Here is a 13991-nt window from a genome sequence, read left to right as displayed (position 1 = left end):
TAGTATTTCAGCTCAAGGCTCTGCTGTCCATTCGCCCTGGGCAATTGGTTCTGCCTGAGCCAGCTAAAGTAGGGAGCTATGTATTGCCTGACCTAAGCCCCTATTACACGGGGCAACTGAGAGGAGCAAATGAGCACTGTCAGTGCTTGCTCCTCTTTCCCCGCTCGCTGACGCAGCTATTGCACATGTTGGCTGCGAGCGGGTGAGTACAGGGGGAGCTATGGGGGGGCTGCCGGAGTGATCGCTTGTCGTTTGATCGTCCGGTCAGCCCATAGTAGATAGTAGCGGTCTGCTGCCCTCGCTCCTGTTCCAGTAGTTCCATCAGTAGTTTGTCTTTCAATGTATTGAAAGACAAACGACAGCAACGATCAGCCGACATATTTCATCGTTGCCTTCTATTACACAAGACTAGTATTGGCCGTAAAGGCCGACAATCATCTCATGTAATAGGGCCTTTAGGCGACGTGTGTGGAAAGAGAGTGGGAAAAGCCATTTACTCCCCACAAACGAGAGGGTTTTTTTTTTTTTATTTTCTTATCGGGCGCAGCAACCTTTAGCTAAACCGCTGACACTGTTTATAAAATGTTTTCGCCATGTAAGATTCAGCTGCTTGACACAGATTTCCAGCTAAACGACTTGTTTATGACCCTTAACAATGCAATAAAAGGTTTGGCTCTACATTCTGAGACCACTTCACTTCCCAGTAAAGCTTTATGCTTCACATCCTTAAGAGGGGTTTTCCAAGATCAGAAAACTAAATTAAGGAAATAGAATTTTTTTTTTTTATATTCTACTAAGACACAACCGTATTCTCACATTACTAGAGATTATTATTATTGTTGTTTTATATTTTATTTATCATTAAAGATGAGCGCATCTACAGTAGAAATAAAAAGCAGGAGCCATTCCTGGGAAACTTTTCTCCCAGGAGCAGCACAGAGAGTCTGAACCAGACTTCAGACCCCTTATGTGCAGAATGCTCATTATTATTATTATTATTATTATTATTATTATTATTATTATTATTATTATTATTATGATTATTATTATTATGATTATTATTATTATTATTATTATTATTATTATTAATTTTTTTTTTTTTTTAATTAAATTTTTTTATTTTTATTTTTTCCCGTCTAATCTCAGGGAAACACCTGTGTTCCCAGGTGAGACTTTACAAAAGACTACAGTAAAATCTGCCTTACTAAAGGGAGTAGAGGAGTGCATGTCAGCACAGTCATCTCCCTGCTTGCTCTACTGATTGGTCTAGGTTAGATACCGACCCATAAAGAAAATAACATGTCCCCAGGACATATCAAAAGTTTTTATTATGTATGGATCTGCTTTAAATTATAAAATCAAGTGTTTTCTGTAAATGGAATCAATTGCAATGCTGCTTTTTCCCTTTTTATAAGGACAGTGTGAATAGAAATGTATAGAATTCTTGGTTTGAATGTTGATGCAGTCTGATTGTTACTCAAGATCAGGAAGGAAATGTTTACTTTTTTACCTTCCTCTAAAGGAAAAAAGAACTAAGGTTACCCATATCCCTCCCCTTAATCCACATCTCCTGAAGATAAAGTATATTCATAACTTACAAAGAAGGATACAATTAGTCGGCCTCTAAAGCAAGCCATCTTGGGTTAAAAAGTTTCTGTAATGATGACCAACTATGCGCTGTACACTACCATGTGACTTGCTATACAGTTACTGAATATTAAACAATACAATTTATTCGGGAAAATAAATTGACATTCCATGCAGAGAGTTCATTTCCTCTAAAAAAAAAAAAAAATTCCCCTGTAAATCTTTTTAGCTGATTGCCTAATGTTTCAGCAGTTGGCCTCTATATCTGATGCAGCACCTTAATTCCTTTAAATGCGCGTCAGTATACTGAGAACAAATATTTTCTAGATCACAGCAATTCTGCTGCTGCAAATGATTGTACTGTTCACAGAATGCTTCCCAGCACATTAAATTAGTTTCAGATACACTAAAAAAAATAAAGGGAATGTGAGCTGCAACTTGCGTCCTTCTGCAACATGGAATTATTTTTCTTTTTGAAGTGCAAGCGCTTAGGAGTTATAACACCACCTTACTCCCTCCCATTCCTATCCCTGCGTGTCAGTCAGCTGGAAGAAGAAACTATGGATAGTGTGAACAGCCCTGTAAAAATCAAATGGCACGAAGTTTGTCCATAATTTCAGATCTGAAACTACGACTTTTTGCATTTTTTTTTTTTTCTTTTAATGTTCTGGAAGCTTAGACAGCTATATGAAAGGTACCAAGTGTCTCCTTGTCCTAACAGCTGACAGATTTGCTTTAAAGTCTTAACCCAAAATCACACAAAATGTACATGATGTGCTATTAAGGTTGTATAAAGTGAGCTCATGACTCCACACCATACATGGCGCCTGATAGCAGTTAGGTGGTCAATGCTAGTAGCCAGCACAGATCGATTGCCCCTGCTAGATATATAACCATTTGAATGCAGATTTGTAGCCTGAGATTGGATGACCGTTTAGGAGGAAGGGTTGGGTGTTGACAGGAGAAGGAAGCATTATTTATGTTTTGCTGTATTGATTTTTGCATAGATTGCTTAAACAGCAGTGCCTAATTAACCTATTCTTTCGTAAAGTTAAAATAAGCTTTAAAATATGTTGAGAATGGAGATAAATTGTTAGACAAAGGAGTCCTCGTTCATAAGAAGTGAGCACTGTAAGGGCCATCCCTGGAGTGCAGGGTCATTCATTATTAAATGCTTTTTATGGGGCCAAATAGAAGATTCAGGCAGCTTAAACCCTTAAAACATAAATAAAAACATATGTAAAATGTATGCCTGCCAGACTTTTAACAAGCTTCAGAATTTCTTTTTTTATATTTTTATCAGATTGTCAGAGGTGCAGGTGTCTAGCTACTGTAGGGTATTGCATCTGGCCGTTCTTGTGTGTGAAGCCTCTTTCCTGCTTGCATCTAGAAGTGAAAATATCTTTTAACGGTGTAACTTAATGTCAGATTCTGCCACAGGCATGAAAAAAAAATCTGTGGAGACACTAGGATGCATAACATATGGGGGTTTAACCCATAGGGGACACAGCCAGTTTTGGCGTTTATGACACTGCCAAATGTTTCAAATATGACGTGCCACTTTAAAGTGACACTGTCACCCCCTTAGTGCATTCTGACATCTCTACACAGGTGTAAAGGGTAAATTTAGTGTTTTTCATATCTTATTTCATATCATACGTCATGGTGCTTGTTCAAGTAAAAAGTGTCCTTTTATCAACTGCAGATTGTATTAAGTGGGCGTGGCCTCGCGGCACTAGCGCCACATAACCCCGCCCACAACGGCACGGTTTGCCCCGCCCCCTTGACGCCCATTGGTTGTCCAACGTAAAGGGGGTGGAGTCTAGACCAGGGGTGGAGTCTTTCGGCCAGCCTGTTCCAATGGCCGGCGAGGGGGCGGGGTCAATTGTGCCGTTGTGGGCGGGGTTATGTGGCGCTAGTGCCGCGAGGCCACGCCCACTTAATACAATCTGCAGATGATAAAAGGACACTTTTTACTTGAACAAGCACCATGACATATGATATGAAATAAGATATGAAAAACACTAAATTTACCCTTTACACCTGTGTAGAGAAGTCATAATGAACAAAGGGGGTGACAGTGTCACTTTAAGCATCAATAACTTTGGAATGCTTTAACCAATCCTTGTAATTCCAAGATTGTTTTTTTTTCGTGACATATTCTATTTTGTTAGTGGTAAATTTGGGTTTATAACTTTAGAATTTTTTTGTGAAAAAACTCCAAAATGTTGTGAAAAATTGAAAAAATTGCATTTCTCTACATTTGAAAGTCTCTGCCAATAAGGAAAATAGTAATACAACATAAATTATTCATTAATTCATATCTAGAACATGTCTACTTTATAATAACAGCATTTGGTGAACATGCTTTTACTTGTTTAGGATGATAGAGGCTGTTAATGTTTAGTAGCAATTTTCAAATTTTTCATGAAAATTTCAAACTGAGAAATTCTTTAGGCACCAGTTCAGTTTTGGAGTATATTTTGGAGGCCTGTATACTAGAACCCCCCCCATAATTTACCCCATTTTGAAATCTTCACCCTTTCAAGTATTTAAATCTACAGTCACAGTTTTTTTTTAACCCTTTGGGCATTTCACAGGAATAGCTGCAAAGAAAATGCAAATTTTAACTTTTCACTCTTACTTTGCAGAGATTCCAATGTAATCCTATGTATTTTTTACCACATCAATTACCGTTACCGATCCACCAATGCCGGCAATTGCCGATGCTTGAACTCTTTTGGGGGCCCAGTGGCAGTTACTCTAGACTGTCAGCTATCAGCTGACAGTTTAGTTGCGGCTCCCGGTCACTGTTTGTGTAAACAGCGAGCATCTGAAGCTGCGTAGTTATAATACGTCATTGTGCTGAAACTAACCTTCTACTTATTATAACTGCATGGTGTGGCTAGGGGTTAAAGTGTAACTGTTGTGAATTTTTTTTTGCAGAAATCAATAGTCCAGGCGATTTTAAGAAACTTTGTAATTGTGTTTATTAGCCGAAAAATGCATTTTTATCATGAAAAAGCAGTTTGAAGCTCTCCCCCCTGTTTTCATTGTTCTCCTATGGAGAGAGCTAAATAAAAGACCAAAACAGGACAACAAAGAGTTAATCTACAAATACCTCACCCTTTATCTCCTCTGACAGTCACCACTGACCTCTCTGACCTCTGATTACAGCGTTCACTCAGCTCCCTGCCTGTAATCCTTTATCTGCTTTCTGCTGTCTGCTAACTCCCTCCCCCCCTTCCTCTCTATAGACCAGACTGGGTACGTCTGATGCAACAAGTCACAAATTCCTGATTTTTTGCAGTGGATGGAAAAGAGGAGGAGGGGGGGGGGCTTGAAAAAGGCTTTTTAAATGCAGATAATAGCATATTTGGCTAATAAACACAATTACAAAGTTTCTTAAAATCGACTGGACTATTGATTTCTTCCAAAAAAAAAAAACAGTGACTAATATTTAATATTCAGGATTCCAGTAATATGAAAGCCTAATGAGTAAACTATTAAGTTTCTGGCCCTATTAGCCATCCTCTTGTGGTAATAACTGTCTATACTGAGCCTTGTGTGACAGGTATACATAGGGAATGAAAAAAAAAAAAAAATTTTTATATATATATATATATATATATATATATATATATATATATATATATATATATATAAATATATATATATATGTGTATATGTATGTGTATATATGTGTGTGTGTGTGTGTGTGTATATATATATATATATATATATATATATATATATATATATATATATATATATATATATATATATATAATATGTGTGTATGTATGTATACACACACTCACCGGCCACTTTATTAGGTACACCATGCTAGTAACTGGTTGGACCCCCTTTTGCCTTTAGAACTGCCTCAATTCTTCGTGGCATAGATTCAACAAGGTGCTGGAAGCATTCCTCAGAGATTTTGGTCCATATTGACATGATGGCATCACACAGTTGTCGGCTGCACATCCATGATGCGAATCTCCCGTTCCACCACATCCCAAAGATGCTCTATTGGATTGAGATCTGGTGACTATGGAGTACAGTGAACTCATTGTCATGTTCAAGAAACCAGTCTGAGATGATTCTAGCTTTATGACATGGCGCATTATCTTGCTGAAAGTAGCCATCAGATGTTGGGTACATTGTGGTGATAAAGGGGTGGACATGGTCAGCAACAATACTCAGGTAGGCTGTGGCGTTGCAACGATGCTCAATTGGTACCAAGGGGCCCAAAGAGTGCAAAGAAAATATTCCCCACACCATGACACCACCACCAGCCTGAACCGTTGATACAAGGCAGGATGGATCCATGCTTTCATGTTGTTGACGCCAAATTCTGACCCTACCATCCGAATGTCGCAGCAGAAATCGAGACTCATCAGACCAGGCAACGTTTTTCCAATCTTCTACTGTCCAATTTCGATGAGCTTGTGCAAATTGTAGCCTCAGTTTCCTTTTCTTAGCTGAAAGGAGTGGCACCCGGTGTGGTCTTCTGCTGCTGTAGCCCATCTGCCTCAAAGTTCGACGTACTGTGCGTTCAGAGATGCTCTTCTGCCTACCTTGGTTTTAACGGTTGGCTATTTGAGTCACTGTTGCCTTTCTATCAGCTCGAACCAGTCTGCCCATTCTCCTCTGACCTCTGGCATCAACAAGGCATTTCCGCCCACAGAACTGCCGCTCACTGGATGTTTTCTCTTTTTCGGACCATTCTCTGTAAACCCTAGAGATGGTTGTGCGTGAAAATCCCAGTAGATCAGCAGTTTCTGAAATACTCAGACCAGCCCTTCTGGCACCAACAACCATGCCACGTTCAAAGGCACTCAAATCACCTTTCTTCCCCATACTGATGCTCGGTTTGAACTGCAGGAGATTGTCTTGACCATGTCTACATGCCTAAATGCACTGAGTTGCCGCCATGTGATTGGCTGATTAGAAATTAAGTGGTAACGTGCAGTTGGACAGGTGTACCTAATAAAGTGGCCGGTGAGTGTGTATATATATATATATATATATATATATATATATATATATATATATATAGAATGAATGTAGCTAGAGCAGCACGACTGATTTGGGAGGGTGCCAGCAGGTGGTCTTGACCAAGACTTCCAAGTATATAAAAAATGATCGCCCACAGCACTCCAGGTAGGTTGGAAATTCAAAAGTGTTTTATTCCATGATGGTGCAGCACAGCAAACAAGTCAAAAAGTGCACTTTTTGACTTGTTTGCTGTGCTGCACCATCATGGAATAAAACACTTTTGAATTTCCAACCTACCTGGAGTGCTGTGGGCGATCATTTTTTATTTATATATATATATATATATATATATATATATATATATATATATATATATATATATATATATATATATATATATATATATATATATATATAATCTCTAGATAGATAGATAATTTATTTATTATAATATATATACAGTGGTGCCTTGGATTACAAGCATAATTCGTTCCGGCACCGTGCTTGTAATCCAAATCCACTCTTAAACCACTCTTCTTCCCATAAGAAATCATACAAATGCAGACAATTGGTTCCCCCCCCCCCCCCAAAAGTTATGATTTATTATTCAGAATAACCTGTAAAACAAATGAAATAAACATTCAGAACACAGCAGAATATGTGATATTATAAGTTACTGTACAGTAATGGAGAGGATGGGAAACACAAGGGAGGACAGAGACTGAAGAGAGCATGAAGGAATGAGCAAGGCAGATGTGGGCACATACGTGCAGCACTCTGTCTGGGGAGAGAGGGGGTACAGCAATGGAGAGATTACCCCCACAGTCCTGTCCCCTGATGCAAGCCCCAGCCTGAAGTGGATCTCCTATGATTTGGAAGGTGAGGGAGACTTCCTGAATCATAGTACAGTGCTGTAGACCTGGCTGTGCAGACTATGCCCCTCCTACACTCGTGCTTTCACCCAGTACAGGGAGCTCTTAAACCAAAGCAATGCTCTTAAACCAAGTCACAATTTAAAAAAAACTGTGAGCTCTTAAACAAAGTTACTCTTAAACCAAGGTACCACTGTGTGTGTGTGTGTGTGTGTATATATATATATATATATATATATATATATATATATATATATATATATATATATATATATATATATATTATATATAATATGTGTGTGTGAATATGCTGGCAATAAAGACACACTTTTGGCAACTGTTGAATGAATAAAGCCTTGATGGACATGTCTTTTTTTTCAACCGTATTAACTATGTAACTATGGATATGTTTGACATACTGTATATGCTTGGAGCTGTATCTGGTGTATATGCCACATGTAGAGGCCTGTCTTCCATTTTATTGTGTCCCTGAATTGACAGAAATAGATATAATTGCATAGGTGTATGACAGCTTTGTCTAAAGTGTTACATGCTGGAATGCATTAAATATTAATGATAAATTCACAAATGTCAACCACATTAGCCTTGCAGTGCCCTTTAATTGTGCTCAGGTACACCAATACCGTAATAAAGGAGTACATCTGTAGTCCTATTTCCATCATGACAAACAGCACATGCCATCAGACTCTTTGCTAAATCGAAAAGCAAATCTGAGCTCTAGGATTTTTTTTTTATTTTTTTTTTTTGTGGAAATGTTTTCCAGTTATACATTGGATACAGGTGGCTAAAAACTATTCATGTTAGGTTATGAAGGCGTATTTGCTCAGGAAAAAAACCTGATACTACTTATCACCATAACAGTAAAATAGGCAATATGGAGGGTGTAGACAGTTACTGTGATCTTGTAAATTTCATAGTTGAGTCATACAAGACCTAATGTGCAATCTTTCTGTTCAACACATTGATGTTTCTTGTCCATGATTCTCTTGCCTCCTAATTGTTTCCTTTTTTTATTTATTTAATTTAATTTAAATAAATATTGTCCAGGAACCGCCTGGTTTGCAAAAAGAGTGGCACCTATAGATTCCCTATTGAAGGCAGATTTCTTGACTTGTGCTGGTTGTAAGAAAAAGACTAAGCACCGGAATTCCGGCCAGTACAGAGAGTCACAGCTCAAGGTGTCCCATCAATCACATGGCTGCCTTCTCTGTGAGTGCTCAGATGGCCTGGGATACACAGGATGTCCTGTTTTCTGACTGTTTCCAGTTTTTTGAGGAAAAAGTCAGAAAACAGGAAGTGCCATGTTCTCCAATAAAACCTAAAAAAAAAAAAAGAATGTAAATTGCAACTTGTAACTTGCTTTATATCACATCTACTGTTGATTTAGATTTTGAAAGTTATAATGACAGCGACACTTTAAGCATTAACCCTTAGACGACCCTGGACGTAGGGTTACGTCATGGAAGTCTGTCCCCAGACGACCCATGACGTAACCTTACGTCCTGGGTGTTTCTCCCGCTATGAAGGTGGGGGCCGGCTGCAAACAGCAGCCGGGACCTCACCGGTAATGACACGCTGCAGCGATCGCGCTGCCGCGTGTCATTAACCCCTTAAACGCCGCGATCGCGGCGCGACCGCGGCGTTTAAGTGTAAGTGACAGGGGGAGTCCCCTGTCACTTACCGATCGGGATCGGGATCGGGAGTCCCCTGTCACTTACCGATCGTTGAAACGGACTGCCGGAGGTCTCTCACCTGCCTCCGTGCGGTCCGATCGGCGATCTGCTACACTGAGCCTGCACAGGCAGGCTCAATGAGCAGATCGCCGATAACACTGATCAATGCTATGCCTATGGCATAGCATTCATCAGTGTAAAAATCAAAGTAGTGAATGTAGAAGTCCCCCAAAGGGACTTCAAAAGTGTAAAAGAAAAAAGTTAAAAACACTAACACACTACCCCAAAGCCCCTCCCCCAATAAAAGTCTAAATCACCCCCCTTTCCCATTATATAAATAAAACATATAAAAATAAATAAATAGATAAACATATAATATACCGTAGCGTGCGTAATTGTCCGATCTATTAAAATATAACAAGCGTCATTGTGATCGGTTAGCGGCATACACGAAAAGAGGGGAAAAAGTGCGCAAATTACTGATTTTATGTTACATTATATATTAAAAAAATCAATAAAAAGTGATCAAAACGTCCGATCTTCACAAATATGGTATTAATAAAAACTAGAGATCATGGCGGAAAAAATGACACCCCATACAGCCCCGTAGGTGAAAAAATAAAACCGTTATAAGCGTCACAATAGGCCCATTTTATTAATATTTAATTGCCAAAAAAAAGGATTTCATTAAAAAATACATATATAACATTAGAGAATCTGTGTAACCTGCATATGGTTGTGTTCGGACTGATCTATAGAATAATAGTGTCATGTCGCTGTTACCATATAGTGCATTACGTAGACACAGGAACCCCCCAAACGTTACCATATTGCATTTTTATTTACGATTTCACCTATTTATATCTTCATAAATAATATATTTGGAATTCCGTCATACATGTTATGGTAAAATGAATGACGCCATTACACAGTACAACTATTCCTGTAAAAAACAAGCACTTACATGGCTTGTAGATAGAAAACTGACAGTGCTAGAGCTCTTAGAAGGGGAGGAGGGAAAAACGGAAACACTAAGATCAAAATTTGCGCGGTCCACTGGGTCATTTTGGGCCTGGTCCTCAAAGGGTTAAAGTGTCACTGTCGTGAATTATTATTATTTTTTTTTTTTGCAGAAATCAATAGTACTGGCGAATTAGAAGCTTTGTAATTAGGTTTATTAGCCGAAAAATGCATTTTTATCATGAAAAAAACAGTTTGAAGCTCTCCCCCCGTCTTCATTGTTCTCCTATGGAGAGAGCTAAATAAAAGACCAAAACAGGACAACAAAGAGTTAATCTACAAATACATCGCCCTTTATCTCCTCTGACAGTCACCACTGACCTCTCTGAGCTCTGATTACAGCTGTCACCCAGCTCCTGCCTGTAATCCTTTTATCTGCTTTCTGCTGCCGGCTAACTCCCTCCTTCCCCCTCCCCCCCCCTCTACCTAGAACAGACTGGGTACGTCTGATGCAACAAGTCACAATTTCCTGTTTTGTTTTTTTGGGGGTTTTTTTTTGCAGTGGATGGAAAAGAGGAAGGAGGGGGAGACCTGGGAAAAGGCTTTTTAAATGCAGATAATGGCATGTTTGACTAATAAACCCAATTACAAAGTTTCTTGAAATAGCCTGGACTATTGATTTCTGCAAAAAAAAATGACAGTGACTCTTTAAAGGGTTAGTTCAGGAAAAAGGAATCTTTCAAATCAACTAGTGCTAGAAAGTGACAGTGTAATTTACTGCTATTAAATAATCTCCAGTCCTCCCAGTACTTATCATCTGCTGTATGTCTTGCAGGAAGTGGTTGTGGGGGCAGGGGGGGGGGGAGTGCCAAGAAGTTGTGAGGGGTGTTTACTTTGCTACATAGGCTACTTATATAAATATCCATAAAGAAGGATCCACAGCACTCAATGAATCATGTGAGATCTATTTACTGCAGGCCTGTGCATCTGGTAACCTGCAATATAATACATCTAATGCTGCGTTTACATGGAATGATTATCGCTCGAATTTTTGCAATAACGATCGCATTTGAGCCATAATCTTTCCGTGTAAACACAGCAAAAGATCAAGCGATGAGTGAAAAATCGTTCATTTTGATCTTTCAACATGTTCTTAAATCGTCCATCGTTCGCTAAAAATTCGCAGACCGTTTCGTGTAAACAGTCTTTCACCGATTTACCCTATGTAAAAGATGGGCTTAAGCGATCTTAAAAGCGATCGCATTAACGATTTTTCTAATGATTTATTTGTCTAAACGCTGATCGTTATAAAAACCAAATTGTTGCTTCAAAATCGTTAAACGATCGATTGGGTGAATTATCACTCCGTGTAAAAGTAGCATAAGAATTAGTGAGTGCCGCGGATTCTTCTTTATGGTTAATGAAAGCAGTTACCTTTTCCATCACGGTGAGTTAAATCCCATCCAGGAGGACTATGTATTTATCAGAGTAGTGGTTTCAGCTCTCTTTAAACTTTCTTTTACCTTAGTGAAATATCCTGTTGTGCATGTATTAGGGGCAATATTGTATTTCTCCCCATTAAAACATTTTAGTGGTGTGTAGCAGTTTAAAACTATGGTGGATTTATCAAAGCTGTACAGTCAAGGTCAGATGCAGGGCCGTCTTAACAGCATTATGGGCCCCTGGGCAGAGGTGCGAATTACCCCCCCCCCCAACCGCCGCCATCAAATCACCCACATCTTTGCATATAGTGCCCCCCATAGTAGTCAGTGCCCCCCAAAACAACAAACCAGTTACTCACCTCTCCGCCGGCCCCAGCAGCTCCTCTCCCTTCAGCGTGCGCTCCCGTCATCCTCCGGGCACAGGCAGCGGGGTACAGAGAGACTGACTGTGCCGGAAGTGTCCGGCTGCACGACACATCCAGGACACAGGCAGCGTCTCTGTACCCCGCTGCCTGTTCCTGGAGGATGACGGGAGCGCGCTGCCGGGAGACATCAGCTGCTGCGGACGGGTGAGTTCCTGGACCACCCGCCCCTTCTATCGCCGCTTAGCGGAGTCGATCAGAAGCCCAGGAAAGTGCTGCTCATTGCACTTTCCTGGGCTTCTGATCAGCTGTCAGCTGAGCGGCGATAGAAGGGGCGGGCGGAGGGGGTGGCTCAGGGCCGCTCACTATGCATATGCACAGTGAGCGGCAATAGAGGGGGCGGGCGGGACGGCTTCCTTGCGGTGCTCAGCACTGCTTGGGAGCCATCTTCGCTTTATAGGACGCACTTAGTTTTATAAGTGCGTCTTATAAAGCAAAAAATACAGGTCTCAGAGGGCAGGGGCCCCCTAGGATGCAAAGGCCCCCGGGCAGCCGCCTACCCTGCCCAATGGGTAAGACGGCCCTGGTCAGATGTGCTATCATTGCAGATTTATGCGCAAGTCTCTTGGTTTCTTCTTGTGACTCTTGTCATCAGTACATTTCCCACAAATGCTCTTAAAAGCATCTTATTTTATGTATATCTTAGCATTCATGCAAGATTTATAAAGTGCAACTTTAAAAAAAAAAAAAGCCATTTTTTGACCAAATTGACTCTAGCCTGGAGCAGACTTGTTGGCAGGTGTGTTTTTTCAGTTAAAATGCATACACCTAAACATACTAGATGTATACTATATGATGTGCTATAACTTGATAAATTGGTCACAGGTAAGCAAGGTAAAAAACAGGCACTTTAAGATACATGAACAGTGCTATAAATGCTGCAAATGATAAATTCTCTCTCAATATGTTCTTTATGAAAATGTATCTGGAAACACTATCAGAGACATTTCGTAGCAGCTTACTTTAGCAGTCTTTTATGTTTTGAAGAAAGAAATACTTAAGAATGTCATGAAAATGACCAGCCTTTATTCACTATTCAGGTTTGAAAGGCTTGAGGACCAGCTGAATGATCTGACTGACCTTCATCAGCATGAGACCACCAACCTAAAGCAGGATTTGGCCAGCATTGAAGAAAAGGTTGCTTACCAGGCTTATGAAAGATCCAGGGATATTCAGGTATGACCTTTTTGGCTATATATTGCTCTCTAACAATTAAAGTCAGTAACTTTCTCAAGGATTCTGAAGGAAAAAAAGAATACTGGCTAAATAAAATAGTCTTGGAAATATGTTCAGTGAATTAGCTAAGCATTGCATCATCTGGAGCATAGGTGCTGGTAAAGGTTTGTGTTCTGCTGCTGCCCTCTTCTGGCACAGAGATGTTAGTTCAGTGCTGTTGTATCACAGCCATTCTAATTCCTTGATGACAGGATAGGGTTATAGACCAAGCACTGCAAGCCAAATGCCGTAAGGGACCATTACAGTTAAGTAAATGTGACAGCTGGTAACCTAGCCTTTGCTAATAATTTGCAAATTGGCTTCGTTTATGGTAATATTGTTAGTCTAGTGTTGTAAAAAGTTAGTCAAGGGGGTGGGTGCAGCTCCCAAACACCTCTGGTGCTGAGGTCAAATGGGCAGTGATTACCCTATATCACTAAAAATCTAATGGAGAAACAATAAAAAGGGGGGAGCCTAGACCTCTAAGCAGTGATTGTGCAAGATGTGTTAATGAGTTGATGAAAAGATATAATCAATGTGAAAATGTAATCTGTTAATAATGTAAAATCATATCATAGAAAATCATATATTAGAAAGCTTATGAAGTTAAAAGAAATCATATGTTGCACATAAAACATATACCATAAAAATCTAGGATCGTCAAGGACCTTTCTGATATGTTATCATATAAATGTCCCGCAATATAACTGATCAATTTTGCATCATCATTTAGCAATCCTGTAATAAAAAATGGCCATGAAGTTGTATATTCAAATTTGATATAGTCTGTGACTGAGC

The 13991-nt window shown here is 39.7% G+C and overlaps 1 protein-coding gene across 1 annotated transcript in view; it reads left to right on the top strand.

Moving 5' to 3' along the window:
• TMCC3 (transmembrane and coiled-coil domain family 3) overlaps positions 1 to 13991 on the top strand; it is a 66666-nt gene that overhangs the window by 46968 nt on the left and 5707 nt on the right. Inside the window, exon 3 of the mRNA XM_069974260.1 lies at positions 13019 to 13154. Coding sequence (XP_069830361.1) covers positions 13019 to 13154 — 136 coding nt within the window. The remainder of the gene's footprint in view (positions 1 to 13018; positions 13155 to 13991) is intronic.

The sequence above is a fragment of the Dendropsophus ebraccatus genome, chromosome 1 (assembly GCF_027789765.1).
Source record: "Dendropsophus ebraccatus isolate aDenEbr1 chromosome 1, aDenEbr1.pat, whole genome shotgun sequence".
Classification (NCBI taxonomy): domain Eukaryota; kingdom Metazoa; phylum Chordata; class Amphibia; order Anura; family Hylidae; genus Dendropsophus; species Dendropsophus ebraccatus.
The sequence above is the reverse complement of the archived record's forward strand: the minus strand, read 5'-3'. Positions and strand labels throughout refer to the sequence as shown.